The sequence below is a fragment of the Cucurbita maxima genome, unplaced genomic scaffold (genome assembly GCF_002738345.1).
Source record: "Cucurbita maxima cultivar Rimu unplaced genomic scaffold, Cmax_1.0 Cma_Scf00570, whole genome shotgun sequence".
NCBI classification, from domain to species: domain Eukaryota; kingdom Viridiplantae; phylum Streptophyta; class Magnoliopsida; order Cucurbitales; family Cucurbitaceae; genus Cucurbita; species Cucurbita maxima.
In genome coordinates this window covers 1-18,796 of record NW_019272586.1, presented here as the reverse complement: position 1 = coordinate 18,796, position 18,796 = coordinate 1, and the positions used below count along the sequence as shown (strand labels likewise).

The 18,796-nt window shown below is 40.1% G+C and overlaps 4 protein-coding genes and 2 long non-coding RNA genes across 19 annotated transcripts; 4 read left to right on the top strand and 2 right to left on the bottom strand.

The window, feature by feature from the left end:
* The first annotated feature begins 67 nt into the window (after nt 1-67).
* On the top strand, nt 68-1,136 carry LOC111474724. 3 transcript variants are annotated; one of them, XR_002716146.1, is made up of 4 exons: nt 68-87; nt 247-396; nt 571-910; nt 978-1,136. XR_002716146.1 is itself a non-coding variant. In XM_023119640.1 (4 exons), the coding sequence occupies exons 1-3, from the start codon at nt 70-72 to the stop codon at nt 856-858; spliced, it is 456 nt and encodes a 151-aa protein (XP_022975408.1). In that variant the 5' UTR covers nt 68-69; the 3' UTR covers nt 859-876; nt 944-1,136. The 3 variants fall into 3 exon arrangements, 1 of the variants encoding a protein (XP_022975408.1); XM_023119640.1 differs by having other exon boundaries at nt 571-876; nt 944-1,136; XR_002716147.1 differs by lacking the exons at nt 68-87; nt 247-396; nt 978-1,136 and adding an exon at nt 404-463 and having other exon boundaries at nt 571-936.
* LOC111474723 (pentatricopeptide repeat-containing protein At4g14820-like) lies at nt 968-3,835 on the bottom strand. 3 transcript variants are annotated; one of them, XM_023119638.1, is made up of 4 exons: nt 3,132-3,835; nt 1,376-2,843; nt 1,141-1,308; nt 968-1,047 (listed from the first exon to the last, which is right to left on the bottom strand). In XM_023119638.1, exons 1-3 carry the CDS (start codon nt 3,722-3,724, stop codon nt 1,189-1,191), a joined length of 2,181 nt encoding a protein of 726 aa, XP_022975406.1. In that variant the 5' UTR covers nt 3,725-3,835; the 3' UTR covers nt 968-1,047; nt 1,141-1,188. The 3 variants fall into 3 exon arrangements, with proteins under 3 accessions (XP_022975406.1, XP_022975407.1, XP_022975405.1); XM_023119639.1 differs by lacking the exon at nt 968-1,047 and having other exon boundaries at nt 1,054-1,343; nt 1,375-2,843; XM_023119637.1 differs by lacking the exon at nt 968-1,047 and having other exon boundaries at nt 1,054-1,308.
* A 236-nt stretch (nt 3,836-4,071) lies between these two features.
* On the top strand, nt 4,072-6,797 carry LOC111474722. The gene is made up of 3 exons (XR_002716145.1): nt 4,072-4,206; nt 6,275-6,628; nt 6,696-6,797. It is a non-coding gene; the product is annotated as an uncharacterized LOC111474722 (long non-coding RNA).
* Nucleotides 6,798-6,808: 11 nt separating this feature from the next.
* LOC111474721 lies at nt 6,809-11,934 on the top strand. 3 transcript variants are annotated; one of them, XR_002716144.1, is made up of 4 exons: nt 6,809-6,933; nt 7,001-7,134; nt 7,285-7,348; nt 11,690-11,934. It is a non-coding gene; the product is annotated as an uncharacterized LOC111474721 (long non-coding RNA). The 3 variants fall into 3 exon arrangements; XR_002716143.1 differs by lacking the exon at nt 11,690-11,934 and adding an exon at nt 7,673-7,712; XR_002716142.1 differs by lacking the exon at nt 11,690-11,934 and adding an exon at nt 7,497-7,651 and having other exon boundaries at nt 7,285-7,429.
* Nucleotides 11,935-12,501: 567 nt separating this feature from the next.
* Nucleotides 12,502-13,489, top strand: LOC111474720. The gene has a single exon (XM_023119636.1). The coding sequence runs from the start codon at nt 12,842-12,844 to the stop codon at nt 13,367-13,369; it is 528 nt and encodes a 175-aa protein (XP_022975404.1). The 5' UTR covers nt 12,502-12,841; the 3' UTR covers nt 13,370-13,489.
* Nucleotides 13,490-13,699: 210 nt separating this feature from the next.
* On the bottom strand, nt 13,700-18,789 carry LOC111474718 (OBERON-like protein). 8 transcript variants are annotated; one of them, XM_023119628.1, is made up of 7 exons: nt 18,645-18,789; nt 17,326-17,719; nt 16,128-16,690; nt 15,953-16,019; nt 15,062-15,712; nt 14,781-14,892; nt 13,700-14,109 (listed from the first exon to the last, which is right to left on the bottom strand). In XM_023119628.1, the coding sequence occupies exons 2-5, from the start codon at nt 17,717-17,719 to the stop codon at nt 15,282-15,284; spliced, it is 1,455 nt and encodes a 484-aa protein (XP_022975396.1). In that variant the 5' UTR covers nt 18,645-18,789; the 3' UTR covers nt 13,700-14,109; nt 14,781-14,892; nt 15,062-15,281. The 8 variants fall into 8 exon arrangements, with proteins under 8 accessions (XP_022975396.1, XP_022975398.1, XP_022975397.1 ...); XM_023119630.1 differs by lacking the exon at nt 13,700-14,109 and adding an exon at nt 14,144-14,199; XM_023119629.1 differs by lacking the exon at nt 13,700-14,109 and having other exon boundaries at nt 14,633-14,952.
* Between the last annotated feature and the right edge of the window lie 7 nt (nt 18,790-18,796).

The window sequence follows — 18,796 nt, the reverse complement described above, 5'->3', positions numbered from 1 at the left end:
CCATGTGGGAAATTGATCAGGTAGATTCAGAAACACTCTTGTTTCAACTTAAAATCGTCTCAGGATTCCATGTGGGAAATTGATCAGGTAGATTCAGAAACACTCTTGTTTCAACTTAAAATCGTCTCTCTTTTGGGTTTATTTTCAGTTGTGTTCTTAACATTATGCTTCCACTGTAGGAGGGGATGCTCTTAAGTTCAAGGTGCACATTTCAGTTGTGTTCTTAACATTATGCTTCCACTGTAGGAGGGGATGCTCTTAAGTTCAAGGTGCACAATGTACAAATCAGCCATAGGGGCAGTGAGCTTATGGGGATGGCCTCTACAGACTGCTGGAGTGTTTCGTACCGGATTTTCGCAACGATCAATCACGATCCTATCAGGCAGAATTAAACAGGTGAAGTCTGTTTCGTACCGGATTTTCGCAACGATCAATCACGATCCTATCAGGCAGAATTAAACAGGTGAAGTCAAAACCTTCTGAGTTGAATTCTAAGAACAACAAAAAGCTGATAATGGACAGAAAACTTGATGATATACTACTGAATGATTTGGTCTTTCTGTTTCTTAGTGGTCTGATGGAGGGATCGATTTGGTGGTTCGAGAGGCGAACACTTCTTGGGTTCAGAAAGGATGGGGTGCCACATCTGTGCAAATTGATCCTCGTACATCGGTTCTCGAGTATCGACTAAGCTCAATGTTAGAGAACTCAAACTTAAATACAATGGCTGCAGATTTCTTCAAACATTGGATGTCAAAAGTCATAAGAAGACTGAAAAACAAGCTTTGGATGTTTTTGGATGTTGAAACCATGTTTCATCAAACTAGAGCTACACATGATTTTAAGACTCCAACATGAGGAGAATGGAGTCTTAAAATTTTAGTTTCCTTTCTTTCTTCCTCCTTTTTTGGTGGAAGCTAAATTGCTTTATTTCCTTTCCTAAATTTTAGTTTCCTTTCTTTCTTCCTCCTTTTTTGGTGGAAGCTAAATTGCTTTATTTCCTTTCCTATGTCATGTCTCTAGGATCAAGATGTTAGTTGATACTATCTGTAAATGTAACTTCAATGAATCAGGTTTCTATCTATTTGATACTTACTTTATCTGGCTAGAAATTTATAAAAGATATCAGAGAACACATACCGTCTTTACAAGAACACGAACTGTCTCTGTAAAAGTAACAAGAATTGGTCACCAGTAGTCTTTACAAGAACACGAACCGTCTCTGTAATGGTGAAACCGAGTTCTGTCCCGGACGACAATCTCTCTGGCATACACCTTTGAGGCTAATTTCATAAAAGCATGACAATCCTCACAAATCCGAAGGTTCTTTGTAATGCAAATGCGTTGAGGCTAATTTCATAAAAGCATGACAATCCTCACAAATCCGAAGGTTCTTTGTAATGCAAATGCGTGACCCTTCATTCATAAGGGCATAGCACAATGCCAGTTTCTCACTGTGCCAGAGGACTAATTCCTTCTTTTCCTCTTCGTCTAAATCAACGAGCACACAGTTAGTCTGTGGTGTATAACCAGCCAGCTTCAACTTCTGAACTACCTCATTTAACTTGTGATATATTAGATCAGCTTGCTTGTGTTTTCTATCTGCCATTTGAAATTCATGCACCTCATTGTTCAATTCAATTCTACTGCATCCTCTCTCCTTTGAAACGCCCATCTCGTTCATAAGTTTTCTAACCTCCCCAGCGTCTTCCCATCTTCTTTCTTTAGCATATATGTTCGATAAGACAACAAGGGCGCCATCGTGATCCGGCTCGAGCTTGAGAACTTGTTTAGCGGCAAATTCTCCCAACTCAGTGTCACTATGGAGCTGACAAGCAGCCATAAGGGATCCCCAAATAATAGCATTAGGAGCAAATGGCATTGCTTCTACCACCTCAAGAGCTTCTCTCAGCAATTTTGCACGGCCAAAGAGGTCAACCATGCAACCAAAATGTTCGTGCTTGGGACTTATGCCATACTCATTGATCATCGAGTGGAATATTCTTTGGCCCTCCTTAACTAGACCTCCATGGCTACAAGCATAAAGCAACCCCACAAATGTGATCCAATTAGGCTCAACGTTTTCAACTTTCATTTGATGGAATAGACTTAAGGCATTGTGAGCATCTCCATGCATTGCAAGAGCATTAATCATACTCGTCCAAGATATAACATTTTTCTTTGGCATCTTTCCAAAGATTTCTCTCGCTCCTTCTAGACTCCCACATTTGGCATACATATCAATGAGTGCATTATTGATAGACAATGCCTTGCCGAACCCATTTTTATCAACATAAATTTGGATCCATTTGGCTTGATCTAATGCACCAAGATGAGCACAAGCTGAGATGACACTCAACATGGTGACTACATCAGGTTTCATTCCCATTTGTTGCATTTTCTTGAACAGTACAAGAGCCTCTTGAGGGCAATCACTCTCAGTATATCCAGAAATCATTGCACTCCAACATATCAAGTCCTTCTCCACCATTTGATCAAACACATAGCGAGCATCACCAATCTGTCCACCTTTTGCAAGCCCAGAAACCATGGCAGTCGAAATAACCATGTTCTTAGGGGATATCTTTTCATACAGATCCCAAGCCAAGTCCGTGGAGCCATAACTTGCATACATCTTGATGAGAGCACTTTGTAAGTGAGGATCCATGACAATATTCTTCTTAGTTATGAACTCGTGTATTTTTGTTCCAAAATCCAAATTTCCAGCTCGGGCGCAGGCAGAAAGAATAGTTGAAAGAATCATTTCATCTGGTTCCAAGCCTGTTCTCTTCATTTCTTCAAAGAGTTGAAAGGCCAGATCATAATAACCACTTAAGCAATACCTGAATATTTGAGGGTAAGGAGAAAATGACCATGAATTCAAAATCATAAGATAGACTTAAGCAATACCTGAATATTTGAGGGTAAGGAGAAAATGACCATGAATTCAAAATCATAAGATAGAAAGATACAACCATAACAATGCAAGGAAGCGTATAATTAACAGAATTCTACCACATCCATCATCACTACTAAATGCAGAGCAACAACATCAGTTTCATACCCATCAATCATGATGCTCCAAGTGACGACTCACTACTAAATGCAGAGCAACAACATCAGTTTCATACCCATCAATCATGATGCTCCAAGTGACGACATCCCTCTGAGACATTTTATCAAACACCAACCGGGCTTCCATTATCCTTCTACAGGCAGCATACATTCTAATCAACCCCGTCTCCACAAATGGGTCTGAACCAAATCCCAGCTTCGACGCGAGTCCATGAATCTCCATCCCAGTTCTCAAGGAAAGATTCCGCGAAGCCGCTTTTAACAGGGGTGGGAAGCAGAACCTATCCAAACTCAGACCCTCAGCCCTCATCTTCTCGTATACAAAAAGCGCATTCTCTGGCTCAGAACCTCGAGATAATTCACGCAGAAGCTTGTTGCAGAAACGGGTCTTGGGCTCAGGAATTTGATCGAACACAGAGAGGGCATAGTCGAGGCTGGGCGAGAGAGCACAAGAGGAAAGAATCAGTTTGAAAAGAAGGGAATCGGAATCGGAGCGTTCGAATTTGGAGCGGAGGATTTGAGCGTGGACTTGTTTGATGTGGAGGAGGCTGGTGGCGGAGGAGAGAGCGGCGGAGAGAGCGTTGGGTCTGGTGGGGTATGGGGGAAGTTGAAGAGGCAGGATGGAGGTTGTGTGGCTGAGCGTTTCCATTGCATTTAGGTTAATTAGAAGTTGAAGATGAAGAGATATTGAGTTTGGAGTGGTTTACAGGTCGCCGCCATTGAAGGAAGCTAGAAAGCAAAGCAGAGAAATGGCGGCGGTTTGGAGGGAAATATCAGGATTTTAATTATCTAATATAAATATTTTAAAAGTAAATTTAATAATCTAAAATATTTGTTCCATAAATAAAATCTATATAATAATTTAATAGAGATAAAAAATTGGCGCGGAATATTTGTTATTATCTAATTAATTTTTTTAAAATATATATTAAAACTCCTATTTTTAATTTATTATATATAAAATTGAAAATTAGAACGATCCAACAAACCAGGGCCATTTTTTTTCTAATTTTTTTTGCTTCTTTGCATTTCAGGTCTCACTCGCTCCGTTCAATCGTCGTGTCTGGTGATCGGAGCTCCGCCATGGGTGAAGCTTTATTTGAACTTGAACAAGTTCTCAGGTCCAAACAGGTATTTCATTTTCTTCTCGCCTTCGCTTTCTCTTCCATTCCGTAATTTTTACCTCATCAAACTCACCTAAGTTCCTCTACGCTTTATATTCAAGTTTGTTTTAGAATGATTGTTGTCGAGGATCCAAAGAGAACCTCGACGAATCTGTTTTTTTTTTTTTTCATTTTATCTTGTTTTGATTTGATAAGTTCCGAGCTCATTTTTGGCATTGACTGGTCTTCTGATGGAACTGCTGTACCAATTTTGGTTCGAGCTGAGAATTGCGTTAATATGTAGCACGTCGGTTGATTGGAATGCAAAATACGATTTCGTTTAACTTAATTTTTTCTAGTCTGTGGAGAATATGCTCAGCAAGGAATACATCTTCATTGGTACGGGGCTTTTGGAAAACTAAAAACAAAACCATGAGAGTTTATGTTCAAAGTGGATAATATCATACCATTGTCGTGGAGGCGGTGGTTTCTAACATGGTATCAGAGTCATGCCCTTAACTTTATAATGTCAATAGAATCCTCAAGTGTCGAACAAAGAAATTGCTAACGTCGAAAGTGTAGTCAAAAGTGACTCAAGTGTCAAACAAATGGTGTACTTTGTTCGAGAGCTCTAGAGAAAGGAATCGAGCCTCAATTAAGGGGAGACTATTTAAGGACTACATAGGTCTCAAGGAGGCTCTATGAGTGTACTTTGTTTGAGGGTAAGGGGAGACTATTTAAGGACTACATAGGTCTCAAGGAGGCTCTATGAGTGTACTTTGTTTGAGGGGAGGATTGTTGAGCATTGTTGAGAGGGAGTCCCACGTTAACTAATTAAGAGGATGATTATAGTTTATAAGTAAGGTCTCCATTAGTATGATGTGAAAACCAAAAGCAAAGTCATGAGAGCTTATGCTCAAAATAGACAAGATCATATCATTGTGGAGGACGTCACAACAAAGAACGGAGGAAGGGACTTTGCACCAAACGTGCAAGTCTAAGGCTGTCTGAGATTTTACATTCGGAGCTCTCGTTGGAGGTAGTGTGACATGGGTAGGTATGTTGTAAAATGCGGCAGAGTTCATCTTCCTTCCATGCCAGTGAGAGCTTTTTAATTTTGAATTTTAATGCGTTTTTTTCTCCTAGGACTGCTTAGCTAGACCATCTCGTTGAGCTTTTTAATTTTGAATTTTAATGCGTTTTTTTCTCCTAGGACTGCTTAGCTAGACCATCTCGTTTTTCATAATCATATTGCACAATTTATTTATTAGCTTCGAGGAATATTTTTAACAATATTCAAATTTCTCTTGCTCTCTTTAGCATTCTTAGTTTCGATCTTACACATTGAATTTATTCGCTTATGCTCATGTGCTAATTATCTTCACGTGTAAGTACAATAATTCAGTTCCTGTCCCCATCTGATTAATACTTATAGTTTCTCTTATTTAGTTTGAAGAATAATTGTGTGCATCCCTCGATTTTAAATCATGCGGTTTTCTTCATCATTACATAATCGGGCATCAACTTGGGTAGAACTAGTCTTACTGTTATAATTTTAATATGGATAATTGATGCCGGAATTTGGATTCAAAATTTGGAAATCCAAATATCAAGAAACGTGTTCCCCCGTACTTGTGAACTGCAACTCATCAATATAGCATGATCTCAGGCATTGTAATTATAAATTTCCTGGAATTGAGAACGGTTTACCAGAGACGTAGGGAAGTCTTCTCCAAGTTCTCAACAAGTTGGCCTTGCACCAAAACAAATTAAATGTAGTGTATTCAAATGGAATGATTCACTGAGATTCAGGTGTTATGTTACCATTTTGGTCAAACGAGCTTTTCTTATGTTAAAAGATGGACATATCGCATATGTCGGTGGCAAAGGTTCATACTTGAAAACGAGCTTTTCTTATGTTAAAAGATGGACATATCGCATATGTCGGTGGCAAAGGTTCATACTTGATAAGAATTTGAACATCCAAGTTGAAATAAAAGCAATTGCTTGTTTTCTCATTACACTAAAGTAAATCGTTGCTGGGACACTGTTTTTTTCTTATCATTTTGTCTGATTTGAACTTTTGCTATATGCAGACTAAGCTAGGCACCGAGGCTATTGCAGACCCTCTGGATTGTATTTTCGGTTCACTGGCCAGAGAAGAAGAAATCCAACATTTGAGTTAGAAAACACTGAACTCAAAAGTGGTATTATGATTTTTTCAAAAGACATCGTATTAAAAAATGTATTCTTTACTTATAAATTCATGATAACCTTCGATTAGCCAACGTAGGATTGTATTCCTCACTTATAAATTCATGATAATCCTTGATTAACCAACGTAGGATTTCTTCCCAACAATCCTCAACATAGCACATCACGTAAATCTCAGTCTAGTAGTATAAGATATCATCGTCAGCATCCAAAGCTTTGAACATGTGTAATTCCAGGTTCAATTCAATAGTAGTATAAGATATCATCGTCAGCATCCAAAGCTTTGAACATGTGTAATTCCAGGTTCAATTCAATAAAAGAAGAGATTAAGCAATCCTGAACCATTTATTATGTTTATAACGTCCATATCCATAGTGCAGTGTTGTCATTTCCCTAGCACAAGAAAGAACATTTATTATGTTTATAACGTCCATATCCATAGTGCAGTGTTGTCATTTCCCTAGCACAAGAAAGAAAAGTGGTCTATAATCGTTTCCATATGGTTTAATGCTGCCTATTCTTTGGTGAATTAATGGCCAAGGTACTCAAAGAAGCCACAGCCATCCATAGTGCACGGTCCAACGTAGCACTTACAGAGACGATGCAAGGTACTCAAAGAAGCCACAGCCATCCATAGTGCACGGTCCAACGTAGCACTTACAGAGACGATGGTCATGAGGCAGTAGCTTTGGTGGTTGTTGAGAAGGGACAGCGAAATTTCGAGAACGCGTAGTGGTTAAAGGTTGGAAACTCCCGTCCCTTTTCCAGTTACTCAATTGCGAAATTTCGAGAACGCGTAGTGGTTAAAGGTTGGAAACTCCCGTCCCTTTTCCAGTTACTCAATTTTCTAACATCCTCGGAGTATTTGTGGGGAAAATCTTTGTTTTTTCAGACCGCGTGGCGTGTGGAAAACCCTACACAAGCAAGACGGCTAGGAACACACGTCAAGAGAGATGGTAATGCCTCTTGCCATCACTTTTAATCCTATAATAACTAACTACAAACTTCACATTTTGTCTTTTTTACATTAATATGAGGTTCTCTCCCTTCTTTTTTATGGTTGCGATTAAAAGCTGGATTTTGTCTTTTTTACATTAATATGAGGTTCTCTCCCTTCTTTTTTATGGTTGCGATTAAAAGCTGGAAACACTTTACTTGGAAAAATGATTTCACGAAACTGGCTTGTTCCTGAATCATGGTCAAACTTACATTAAAAATTTTCATGCTCTCCAATAACCACCTGATACAAACTCATTATTTTATTTTATTTTTTATTTTAGTTTCTCTATGCTGCATTCTCTCGCCATTTCTCTCCAATGGTACGTATCTCGACTTTGATCCTAAACTCTTATGACTTTATTTTTTATTTCCTGAAACGTCTTGTATCAATGAAGATGTATTCTTTACTTATAAATTCATTATCATCCTCTAAATTAGCCAACGCGGACTCCTCCTCGTCCCTACTTATTTTTACTTATAAATTCATTATCATCCTCTAAATTAGCCAACGCGGACTCCTCCTCGTCCCTACTTATTTTGTTTTGTTAGTACCCATCCATTTTGATCTTCCTACTGTGAGGTGAAATTATTTGTTGGGTGTTGGTTTTCACAGAATTTCGGTGAGAGGAAATTGAGAAAATGCGTAACAAAAAGGAGAGAGAAAAATAACTCTGACTGCGTTCAGGTTGTTTTATTTGTTCAGAACAAACTCCTATTTAAAGTAAAAAAGAATTCTAAAATTGGCTGGAGAGTGGCCAACTAAATCTGTGCCACTCCCTTCTAAAACTCTGGTGATCCATTCGACGTGATTTGTCGAATGGTCAAACTCACGATTTTCTGAAATCGTGTGAATAAGAAAAACGGTAAAACTCAGGTTTTATCTAACAATCTCCTCCTAAAACCTGTAGTATATCTACCTTACTATTTGAACTCCGATCTTTGAGCGTAGTTCTTCAAATTTCACCCGCGCCAGGGACTTGGTGAAGATGTCTCCAAGTTGTTCCTCTGTTCGGATGTAATCAATTTTGATGACCCATTTGAGCCCTATGGCTTGGTGTCCCGGCGGCATATCCTCCAGACTCCACGTCTGATTTTTGGTGATGGATGTCATCTCCTCCTGCATTGCCTTCAGCCAGCACGGGTTCTTTTCTGCTTCGGCGAAGGTGTTCGGTTCATCTGCACTGATGACATGTAGTTCGGCCACTTCTTCGAGCTCGCGCACTGCCAGTCCAGGTGGTTCACCTCCTCCTACTAGGTCGTCCATCCTCCGGTACCTGGCCTCCAGATTAGTATCGTGATCGGCATCCAGCGTCGAATCCGCAGTCCGTGGTGTTGCGAATTCCACTAGTTCAGGGGTTGCACCTGCTGGCGGCGGTGACGGCTGCTGATGCTGGGCTCCTCCTTCTTCCGGCTCAGTGACGAGGTACTCCACCGTGAATTGATTTGGATTATGGTCTGCCTCGATCACGTCATTCCACTGCCAGAAGGTGCTTTCATCGAAGACGACGTCGCGAGACACGTGAGCTCGCCCCCCTACAGGATCATATAGTCTGTACGCCTTGCTCCCGGGTTCATAGCCGATAAAAACGACCTTCAGCCCCCTAGGATCGAGCTTGGCGAGGTGGGGACGTGTTACCTTCATGTAAGCGACGCAGCCGAACACGCGAAAATGATGTACCGCTGGTTTTTTGTTGTACCAGGCCTCATATGGTGTCTTCCCGTCAAGGCTTCGGGTTGGTGACCGATTGAGGAGATATACGGCCGTCATTACTGCCTCTCCCCAGAATCTCCCAGGCATCCCGGCCGTCACCAACAATGACCTTGCTGTCCCGACGATGGTCTGATTCCGGCGCTCCACCACTCCGTTCTGTTGGGGGGAGTAGGGCGCCGTTAGGTGCCGTTGTATGCCGATTTCGTCACAGTACTTACCGAAACTTGTCGAGGTGAATTCTCCGCCTCGGTCTGTGCGCAGCACTCGCATCTTCTTCTCACATTCGGCCTCCGCTCGCGCTTTAATGCACTTAACCGCCTCTGCCGCCTCACTTTTCGCTTGCAGCAGGGTCAGCCACATGAAGCGGCTTTTGTCATCGACTAATAGGAGGAAGAAACTCTTACCGCCTGGGGTCGCCGGCTTGATGGGCCCGCAGATATCGCCGTGTACAAGCTCCAACGGCTCATCGGCTCGATAGGATGTTCGAGACGGAAAGGGTGTGCGCCTCTGTTTGCCGATGAGGCACCCGTCGCACAGCTTGTTCACACCTTTGATTGCTGGCAAACCGTGCACTAACTCCTCCTTCTGTAGTTTTTCTAGAGCAGGAAAGTTTAAATGCCCGTACCTTGCGTGCCACCTCCAAGATACCTCTTCGATCTTGGCCGAGAGACTGACAGGTTGCTCTATCTCTAACTCCAGGATGTAAAGACGGTTTGTCGTGCGCCTTGCCTGTGTGAGCAGCCGTCGTTGATTATCGCAAATTTTGAGTAGTCCGCGCTCGATGGAGATGAAACAGCCTGTCTCATCGAGTTGACCCAGGCTCACAAGGTTAGCCTTGAGCCTCGGGATGAAGTAGACGTCGGTCAGCTTGCGATGCTCGCCTCCCTTGCTGGCGAACAGGATGGTGCCGCGTCCTTCGATCTCGACGACGGATCCGTCGCCGAATTTCACCGTCCCGCGGATCCCCGAGTCGAGTTCGGAGAATGCAGATCTAGCCCCGGTCATATGGTTTGTTGCCCCTGTGTCTAGGATCCATCGCCGGTCCTTGTGTTGCTCGTCCCGCTCGCTGATCTGAGCGAACACTCGCTCCTCCTCCAGTTGAATTGGCTCCCTAGCTGGTGCCACCTTTGCTACGCCCAGCTGGAGCTCTTTCTCGAGTTCAACATCGTTGTTGATTACCTCCATTTCCGTGGATTTGGAATCGACAATGGGGACACATGCACTTACCATGAAGAGAGCTGGCTCGTCCTCCTCGGATTGAGCCACATGGGCCTTTTCGGCCTTCTCCTTGTTCCTAAGCTTGCTCCAGCAATTCCTGCTTAGGTGTCCTCTCTTCCCACAGTTCGAGCAGATTGGCCTGCCATTGGTCGACTCCTTCTTTTGATTCCCATCTTTCCCGCGCATGCGCCCGTGGGAGATCCATGGCTTCTTACCGTCTTTGCGGCTGGAGGAGGACCCGTTGCTCTGGCCGGTGTTGTCACGGAGCTTTAGACGTGCAAGCCATTCCTCCTCTGTGAGGAGTAGACGACCCCCCTTGTCGACAGCTGAAATGGTATTTTTCTTCCGCTGCTCGACGTTACGCAGTCTTCCGGTCACCTCTTCTACCGTTAGGTCGTTCACGTCAAGCAATGTCTCGATTGAAATCGCAACTTGCTCGAGGTGATCAGGGACAACCTGCAGCATCTTCTTCACGATTTCTGTCTCGCTGATGCTGCCACCAAGTGTGGTGATGTTGTTGGCGAGCCCCGTGATCCGCATTGAAAAATCATCGACGGATTCACCGTCCTTAAAGTGGATCTCCGAGAGCTCCTTCCGCAACTGCTCGATGTTGGATTCCCGCACTCGCTGTACACCGACCCGACGGGATTTGATTCCCTCCCAGGCCGATTGCGCGGTGCGCTTGGTGGAGAGAGATGCCAGCATCTCTGGGGGCACAGATCGTAATATGGCGGCAAATGCCAACCGATCCTCACGGTACTCAATCGTTTCTCCTTCCTCTGGCTCAACAGCATGCCATAACCCTTGCGCTTGTAGGTTGACGCGCATCAACAAGATCCATTCGTTATAATTGGACTTTGTCAATATTGGATACTGAACGACGACAGTCGTTGTCTCCCTGATCACCCGCTCAACGATAACTTGACGCCCTCTTCGAGGCGGCGGTGATGGAGATGTCGGCACACGACGACGGCGTGGAGGAGTGAGTGAGCCTGCCCGAGATGGGCCCCACGATGTGTGTGTTTTTACACTTTGCATTTTCTTCTACTCGAACCTAAGACCTTTGTGATGTTAGGTCAACGCTCTAACCACTTGAGCTATTCAACTTGTTTGTTGATAGGTTGGCTCCTCTGCAATGATATACACCGATCTTCAACTTGGCTCTGATACCACTTGTTGGTTTTCGTAAAAAAGAATTCTAAAATTGGCTGGAGAGTGGCCAACTAAATCTGTGCCACTCCCTTCTAAAACTCTGGTGATCCATTCGACGTGATTTGTCGAATGGTCAAACTCACGATTTTCTGAAATCGTGTGAATAAGAAAAACGGTAAAACTCAGGTTTTATCTAACATTGGGTTCTACTGAGCAGTTGAAAGCAAAAGGAGTGATTAGAAATAGAAATGGAAGCTTTTATCAATTCGGAATCTGAAGCATGATTGCGGCCCTACCGCACGCATAGTGCCGCAATAGATATCAGACAAAACCCATAAGCCCTACCTTTTTGTTTTTACCTTCTTAATTCAAAGCCAAACCTTCAATAGTACAACTTCGACATGTGATGATTGTAGGCATAAGAATTTTTTTGTTCTCTATTTTTCAAGAACACTTTTTTTTTTTGTTATTTATTTTCGTCGGCGCACCGGGTTTAGGTTATATGCTCATGGGTTTTTCATAAATTCGAATTAGTTGAATTATGTCAAATAGAATGTTTAGCAGGGTGAGAAATTTAGAATGTGTTGTAAATCAAACTAAAATGTCAAAAAAGTTTGATTTAATTATGATTTTGTTTTTATTTATTTATTTATGATTTTTTGTTTTGAAATCGGTTTGAATTTTTATTTATTGAAGTCATAAAATAATTTTTTTTATCCTAATATTTGCATCTTTATATTAATTTCTTGATATAATTTCGAACGTTTTATTTTAAAATCTAATATTTTTTAAGTAAGGTTGACGTAACATTGATGTAACCAAGTAACAACTCTTATCATCTATTAATGATAAGCTTAATTAAAGATTAATTAAGGTATATTGTTCAATTAATCAGGCACCTTGTATGTTAACCTATTAAACACAAAAATTTATTAATTTTATCTAAAAAAATTATCCACTTGGAATTTGTAATTTCATCGAAAATTAAGGTTTAAAAAAAAAAACTTAATTTTCCTTTATATCTGCTGAGCGATTCTCTCTGCTCTTTGCTCGGCCCTCCCTTTGCTTTCTCTACCTGGAACGCCTTCTTCTTCCTCCGTTCAGATTCTGTTTCTCCGTTCTCTCAAATCCCTCGATCTCACAATTCCCTTTTCCACTCCCCATTTCTGAAAATTTAGGGTTCTAATCCGATTTCTGTGCCTAATTTCTTCATCCATTTTGTTTTTGTTCGTATCAATTCGTTTGATTCCTTTATGATTCTCCCTTTTCCTCTAGGGCATCTTTGATTTCCTTGTTGTTGTTTCTCCCTCCTCTGTTAATCTGTGTGCGAGTGTGAAGAAGGAGCTTGAAATCAATCAACACCACCGCCATGAAGGTCCACCCATTGCCGAGGAATCGCAGTATAATCGTTCGTAATAACCCCAATTCGAGAAGCTCTCTCGGAAATCAATCTCTTCTGAACCACAAGAAACTCAGTAGATTACCACATATCTTCAGTCGGGTACTCGAGCTTCCATTTCGATCTGATGCGGACGTTTTGGTGGAAGAGAATCGTGATTGTTTTCGATTCGTTGCTGAAACTGATGGTAGAATTAGCGAACGAGTAAGGGCTCATGCTGTGGAAATCCATCCTGGGGTAATTAAGATCGTTGTGCGTGAAAATGAATCGTTGGAATTGGCAATTGATGAGCTCGAATTGGATATGTGGAGGTTCCGGCTACCGGAGACGACACGGCCGGAGCTTGCGAGTGCCGCCTTCGTCGACGGAGAGCTTATAGTTACTGTTCCAAAGGGTAATGAGGAGGAGAATTCAGAAGATGGTGGAGGAGATATCTGGGGAGATGGGAGCGGGAGCTTCAGAGATGGAATGGAAGGTCGGCTTGTTCTTGTACAGTAAATTGAATCCTTCCCTTTTTTTTCTTTTTTTTTTTTTGGTTTCTGTACTAAGTGCTGGAAATTTACTATATCATTATCAATGTTCTTCCAGATTTCCTGTTAGTTTTCCATTGCTGAATCAGTTCATGACCCATTAAATGATATTTAGAAAGAAAACCCAAATCAAATGAATCCATTACAAGAACTTGCAAAAACGCAACCCCAGCTCGAGTTGAGTACCCCATGTTTCAAATATGGGTTTCATTTGATAGCTCAACTGGATAGTTCGATGTTGTTTTCATGCTCTCCCTTCGCTTTGATTTCCTTATTGGATAGCCATTTGCCAAAGCATTTTGTTAGTGGTTTAGCCATGTTCTGAAGCACTTGTAATAATTCTCTTGGCTTGGAAAGTATTGCTTCTTTCTTGTCCATTTATGGGTCCTATATGTGTTCATATGCTCCTTACTTTTTGGTTTTGAAATTTACGACCATAATGTGGCGCCAAGATTTACATAAAACCTTCTTTTATTGAGCCTTTTCGTATCTGCCATTTTTCCCTTTGATTGTTCATCTGTTCATTTGGGAAACGACTGCCTGCATGCAACGCTCCTTGATATCTGTCTTTTTAATGTTCATGTGGGTCATGTTCGGTGTCGCTTGAACACGAGATGGTTATTGATCAAAGTATAAATATTTGATGTTGGAGAAGCATATGTACTCCTGTGTGTTGTATTGCACAAGGATGGGTAGAAAATTGAAGCACTGCAAATATGAATTTATAGATCATTATAATATCGAGTCTACAAAACTCTACAACTCGAGTTGTAGAGTTTTGATTTGAATACATCGGGTCTTCCACGGCGCTCTATGATGACTAGCATGAATGAGTCACCATTAAAATTAAAATTAAAATTAAGGAATAAAATGAGAGCATGGTGTGGGAGCCCCAAAATGTATGACAAACAAACAAAAGCATAAAAGACTTATGATTGTAGCCGACCATGTGAGTACGGCATTACTTTCAGCTTTCATCATTTTATTGTGGCTATTGAACATTGGCTAAGAGAAATAATCCTTTTTGAATAAAAAAAGGTATAAGTTTTTTTTAAGACAATTTTTTATAATCAATGTTTATTTAAAAAAAAAAATGTTTTTATTTATCAATTTTTTTGTAATAAAAATTACTTCGATTGCATAAAAATTAATTGCATTTGGATTAAACAAAAAACTGCATTTTCACTACAATCACAAAAATACATTCGAAAGGGAAGGAGAAGCCAAATGATGAAGAAAAGAACAGAATAGTCACCCATAGCTGTAAAAATCATGTTCATTCTCAATTCCTGCTAAACAAAATGGCGATGGAAGCCTCCTTTCTACGTAATAAATGGGGTTATGTTTTATTTATAAGCATTGTAGTCAAAAGAAAGTACCTCTTCCGCAAGCAGCGATAAGAAGCCTGAACCAGACAGACAGTATCCTTACTGAGTTAGAAGCCAATGACAAGCAATCCATCGAGCAACCAGTGGAGACGAGGAAGTTTATCTGAGAAGAGGGGTCCAATGTTCTCAAGAATTAAAAACATAATTGATCTCATTTGTTCATCTATTCAAATACAAAAGTAACAAAGATAATAATTATGAGCACAGATAACTGTTTGGTCAGTAGAAAATCTAAAAAGACATGGCATTGAAATTTTGATTTGAAGGCCTACCGTGAAAACTCGTTGCAGAGGGTATTTTGATTGCAGAATCCAAATACCCATAACTCCGTAGCTACGGTATTTTGATTGCAGAATCCAGCTTGTTGAGAAGTTGACGCCTTTTCGATATCCTCGCTTCATGTGAAGCCATATGATACACAGTAAACACCTGATAAAGCCTGACTATATAAAGGCTAACTGAATCATAATGGCCAATGTTGCCCATGTCTCTCTAATCAACTTCAAAACCAAAGTCCTCCTTCAGTATATCTTTAGGAGTTCGTCCAAATCCATCAGCAACCTTTTCTATTCTCTTCAGTTTCTTTACTTCTCGTTTTATTTGATCCACTCTATTTGTTACATTATTCTGAAAGGCCTTTTGTCTAGTTGATGATGTTCGATGTCCGAGTTCAGTTTGTTCCTTGCCGAGTTGCAGAAATAGATTATGTAGATAATTTTTATGTAACAGAAGCTTTTCTTCTGCCAAACTGTACTCGAACTCTTGTGATCTCTTCAGTGCCTGCAGAACCTGTTCAATCTCGTCTTCCAGTTTTAGGGATTCAGTCCAATGATCAAAAGGGGTGGACATAGTCCATTCTGAGCTTATAAAGGAGTCTGAAGTGCCATGAGAACTTTCTGTAGAATTCGCGCTACCATTTGCATCTGCGTATAAGATACAAAATCGTCCTCTTAATAGGCAAGAGTATCAAAGATTGATTGTGTAAATGGTTGGTGAACATACTAGATCTTTGGCACATTATATCACTAACCACATTTAGAGACGATGTTCTTAAGAAGAGTTTGATGCAGAAGTAATGATTCACTAGTAACTAGTTTTACAATTTCTCAGGCTTATACTGCAGAAGGAACCTAACCATGCTATTTGATTTGAAGAAAAATTACCAGTGCAATTAGCTGAGATGTCTTCATCCATCTTCCATATATCTTCCAAGCAAGTCCCAGTTTTAACCTGACGCAAGCATTCAAAGTCGAATAGAATTGTTAAGTTCTCAGAGTAGCATAAGCCTAAGAAATTGCAACAATTGTTTAGTAGTTGTAGAGAACTTTCTAGTTTTACCTTTGCAATGTTCAATTCAATATGTCTCAACAATTCCTTTGCTCTCATTTTGTGTGAACCACGCAAAATGCGGAAACCAATGCCTAAGAACTCCTCAATGTCATCACAACAATCGGTTGATAGACATAACTGCAAAAATGTTTCAACATGTGATACCAAATCTGTTCTAGCATCACAACGTCGACAATAATACTCAGCATCCAATCCAATTCTCCCCCTAACTGTCCCAGCCATATATGATTTGAGACCACATTTGATATGAGCATGATGTCCACAAATATCCCCATCACCTACCTTAGCTTCACATTTAATATAGCTATAACTTTTCCTGGTCATGTCTATAATCTTGGAACAAAGTATACAGCAGCAATCACGGCAAAACCGAGATTCGCTGCAGCAAATATCACAGGACATGGATTTTAATAAAGATGGGTTTTCTACAAGAGATAAACTATTACAGATTATATTTCCAGCCTTGCAACCCACAATCTGGGAATCAGATGCTGTGCATTTTTTCGTCTCTTTTGAGGGAAGAGGGCATGGATCTTGTCTTCCTCGCACACCTAAAGTAAGATGACACTTTACAATCAGGATCTTTACAAAGAAAAAAATACAACAGTTATTATGAACTCAAGGACACAGTTGTACAGCAACAGACACATACTCACACTCTGCAAACATATTAATTAATGATATGGAAATAATTATGTATTACAACGCAAAGTACAAATCTAAATTCTGCAAATTTCAGAATATGGAGAGAGTCCTAAGCTGTCAAGCTTGTTAGCCATTATCCTGACAAAAAAGAACCAACCGACGAATAAGATCTAAATTCTAATAAGTAAGAAAGGGAATGACAATAGTTTCTGAAACTTACCTGAACTAAAATACTAGGTGCAATGATCTAACCGAAAGAATTTATTACGAGTTTATAAAAAGAAAGTAATAGAGACTACCTGTCACAAGAAAGAGGAACCTAATGCAACATAAATTCAATGCATTACATGATCATGAGAAACCTTTTCATTTAAGACAATTATTTCTACGTCAGGAATATATCAGCTTTAATACGCATTCAATTTCATCTAACAAAATCATCAATCTTGCATTTCAGATACAAGAGGCAAGCCGAGAATGCTAGAACAGAGATTTATAATGAAATTTATGGAACTACAACAGCAAAATTTCTTGAGCTAACCTTGCGCTGAGGCCGACTTTTTTGCTGGTATCTTCCAGCAGAATGAGGCAAAAAATGCATCAACGTTTACATTAGGGTTGACAGACTGGATATATCTTTCAACTGAAAGCTTGCTTGCAAGAAGCTTCCCTCTATGGGATGTGTTCTCAGGAACAACAAGACGGCGAGGAGGATAAAGGTACCTATCCAGAAAATGGCCAGTTATAGCAACTCTCTTCCCCACCCTCCATCTCCAGTTATCCCCGGGATTGGGCCAATTTTCAGGAGCATATGGCAAACCCTCCCCTCCTTCATCTTCAGAAACTGGCCTAAGGATCAGATCATTTTTATTTAACTTAGGTGTGATGCAATTTATATTCTCAAGAACTTCAGGCTCCACCGGATCCCCTGACATCTAACAATGATCGAGGAACGTAAGCACAGACAATACTATTAACATTCATCATCAGATACTGGCAACTCATAAAGCAAAACCATACAGATAACTCTCAACTCTTATGATCAAGTTCCAGAACAAACAAAAGGTATTAAGAGGGATGGACGGAGAGAACAAAAGGTACATGAAAATATGAAGCCTAGGAATATGACACCAGATAAAGGGAAGACTTTCTTATGCATAAAACTTATAAAAATTTGATTTAGCTATTTACTTGGTACATAAGATCTAGTTACTCCTTTACAAGATAATTTAAATTTTGTTTTTGAAATTTTGCTTGGTTTTTTAAGAACGATTTTATAAAGTATGTTATTAAGCAAAAAAACCTGTGTGAAAGTCAAGTTGATAAAAATTTGCCAGTTTCTCCCTTTTTTTTTTCTTGTTTTAGTACTCCGACCTCAAGAGGAATGAGTACATGCGAATTACCGACCTCAAAAGGTGTACTTCCGGTAATTCTTATTCCTCGTTTTTCTTTTAAAAAAATCTCAATTTTGTATGCAAATGCTGGAAACAAAAAGATCCAGTTCTTTCTATGTTACTTCTTTCTAAAAACCATATATAAAAGCACCCTTCTGTCACTTTTACTTATAACTTCCATAATAAATACTAAAAATAAAATATAACATAATAATTTTGGAAATTTTACATTTTAAAAGTTACTTGTCTTGTAAAAAAAATTAATTTTTCTAATTTAAATTTTGAGAGAATTTTTCTACAATGAAGAAATAAGAAAATTAATAATAACAATTACCAAGCACGTTCATGTTTTTCTTTCTTCGAAATTAGGAATAACAAACACAGAGATGAGAATCAATAAACTATCAAATCGGCCCTAAATAATTTTCTGCCTCTAACTCTGCAGGAAAGAGAAGGATTTTCAAACCTCATTCACTCACACCTAAGCTAGTCAACGAAGATCGTCCAGATCATAAAGCTTGCCTTGAAGAATCTAATCGCACATCCAAAAAACTTTAGGATTTTCTTTGTCCAGTAATCATTCCTTCATCTGTAAAACACGAAGGAAACAACAACAAC

Bases quoted from the DNA above. Each gene is read 5' to 3' on its own strand.
- LOC111474724 (XM_023119640.1), top strand. The intron at 397-570 runs GTGAAGTCTGTT...TCTGTTTCTTAG, and splicing joins TATCAGGCAGAATTAAACAG to TGGTCTGATGGAGGGATCGA.
- LOC111474723 (XM_023119639.1), bottom strand. From the start codon at position 3,724: ATGGAAACGCTCAGCCACACAACCTCCATCCTGCCTCTTCAACTTCCC. The intron at 2,844-3,131 runs GTATGAAACTGA...TCAAATATTCAG, and splicing joins TGGAGCATCATGATTGATGG to GTATTGCTTAAGTGGTTATT. The intron at 1,344-1,374 runs ATTGTCATGCTT...ATTAGCCTCAAC, and splicing joins GAACCTTCGGATTTGTGAGG to GCATTTGCATTACAAAGAAC.
- LOC111474720 (XM_023119636.1), top strand. From the start codon at position 12,842: ATGAAGGTCCACCCATTGCCGAGGAATCGCAGTATAATCGTTCGTAAT.
- LOC111474718 (XM_023119628.1), bottom strand. From the start codon at position 17,719: ATGTCAGGGGATCCGGTGGAGCCTGAAGTTCTTGAGAATATAAATTGC. The intron at 16,691-17,325 runs GTTAGCTCAAGA...ATCTTACTTTAG, and splicing joins AAAGTCGGCCTCAGCGCAAG to GTGTGCGAGGAAGACAAGAT. The intron at 15,713-15,952 runs GTAATTTTTCTT...TCTTATACGCAG, and splicing joins CATCTCAGCTAATTGCACTG to ATGCAAATGGTAGCGCGAAT.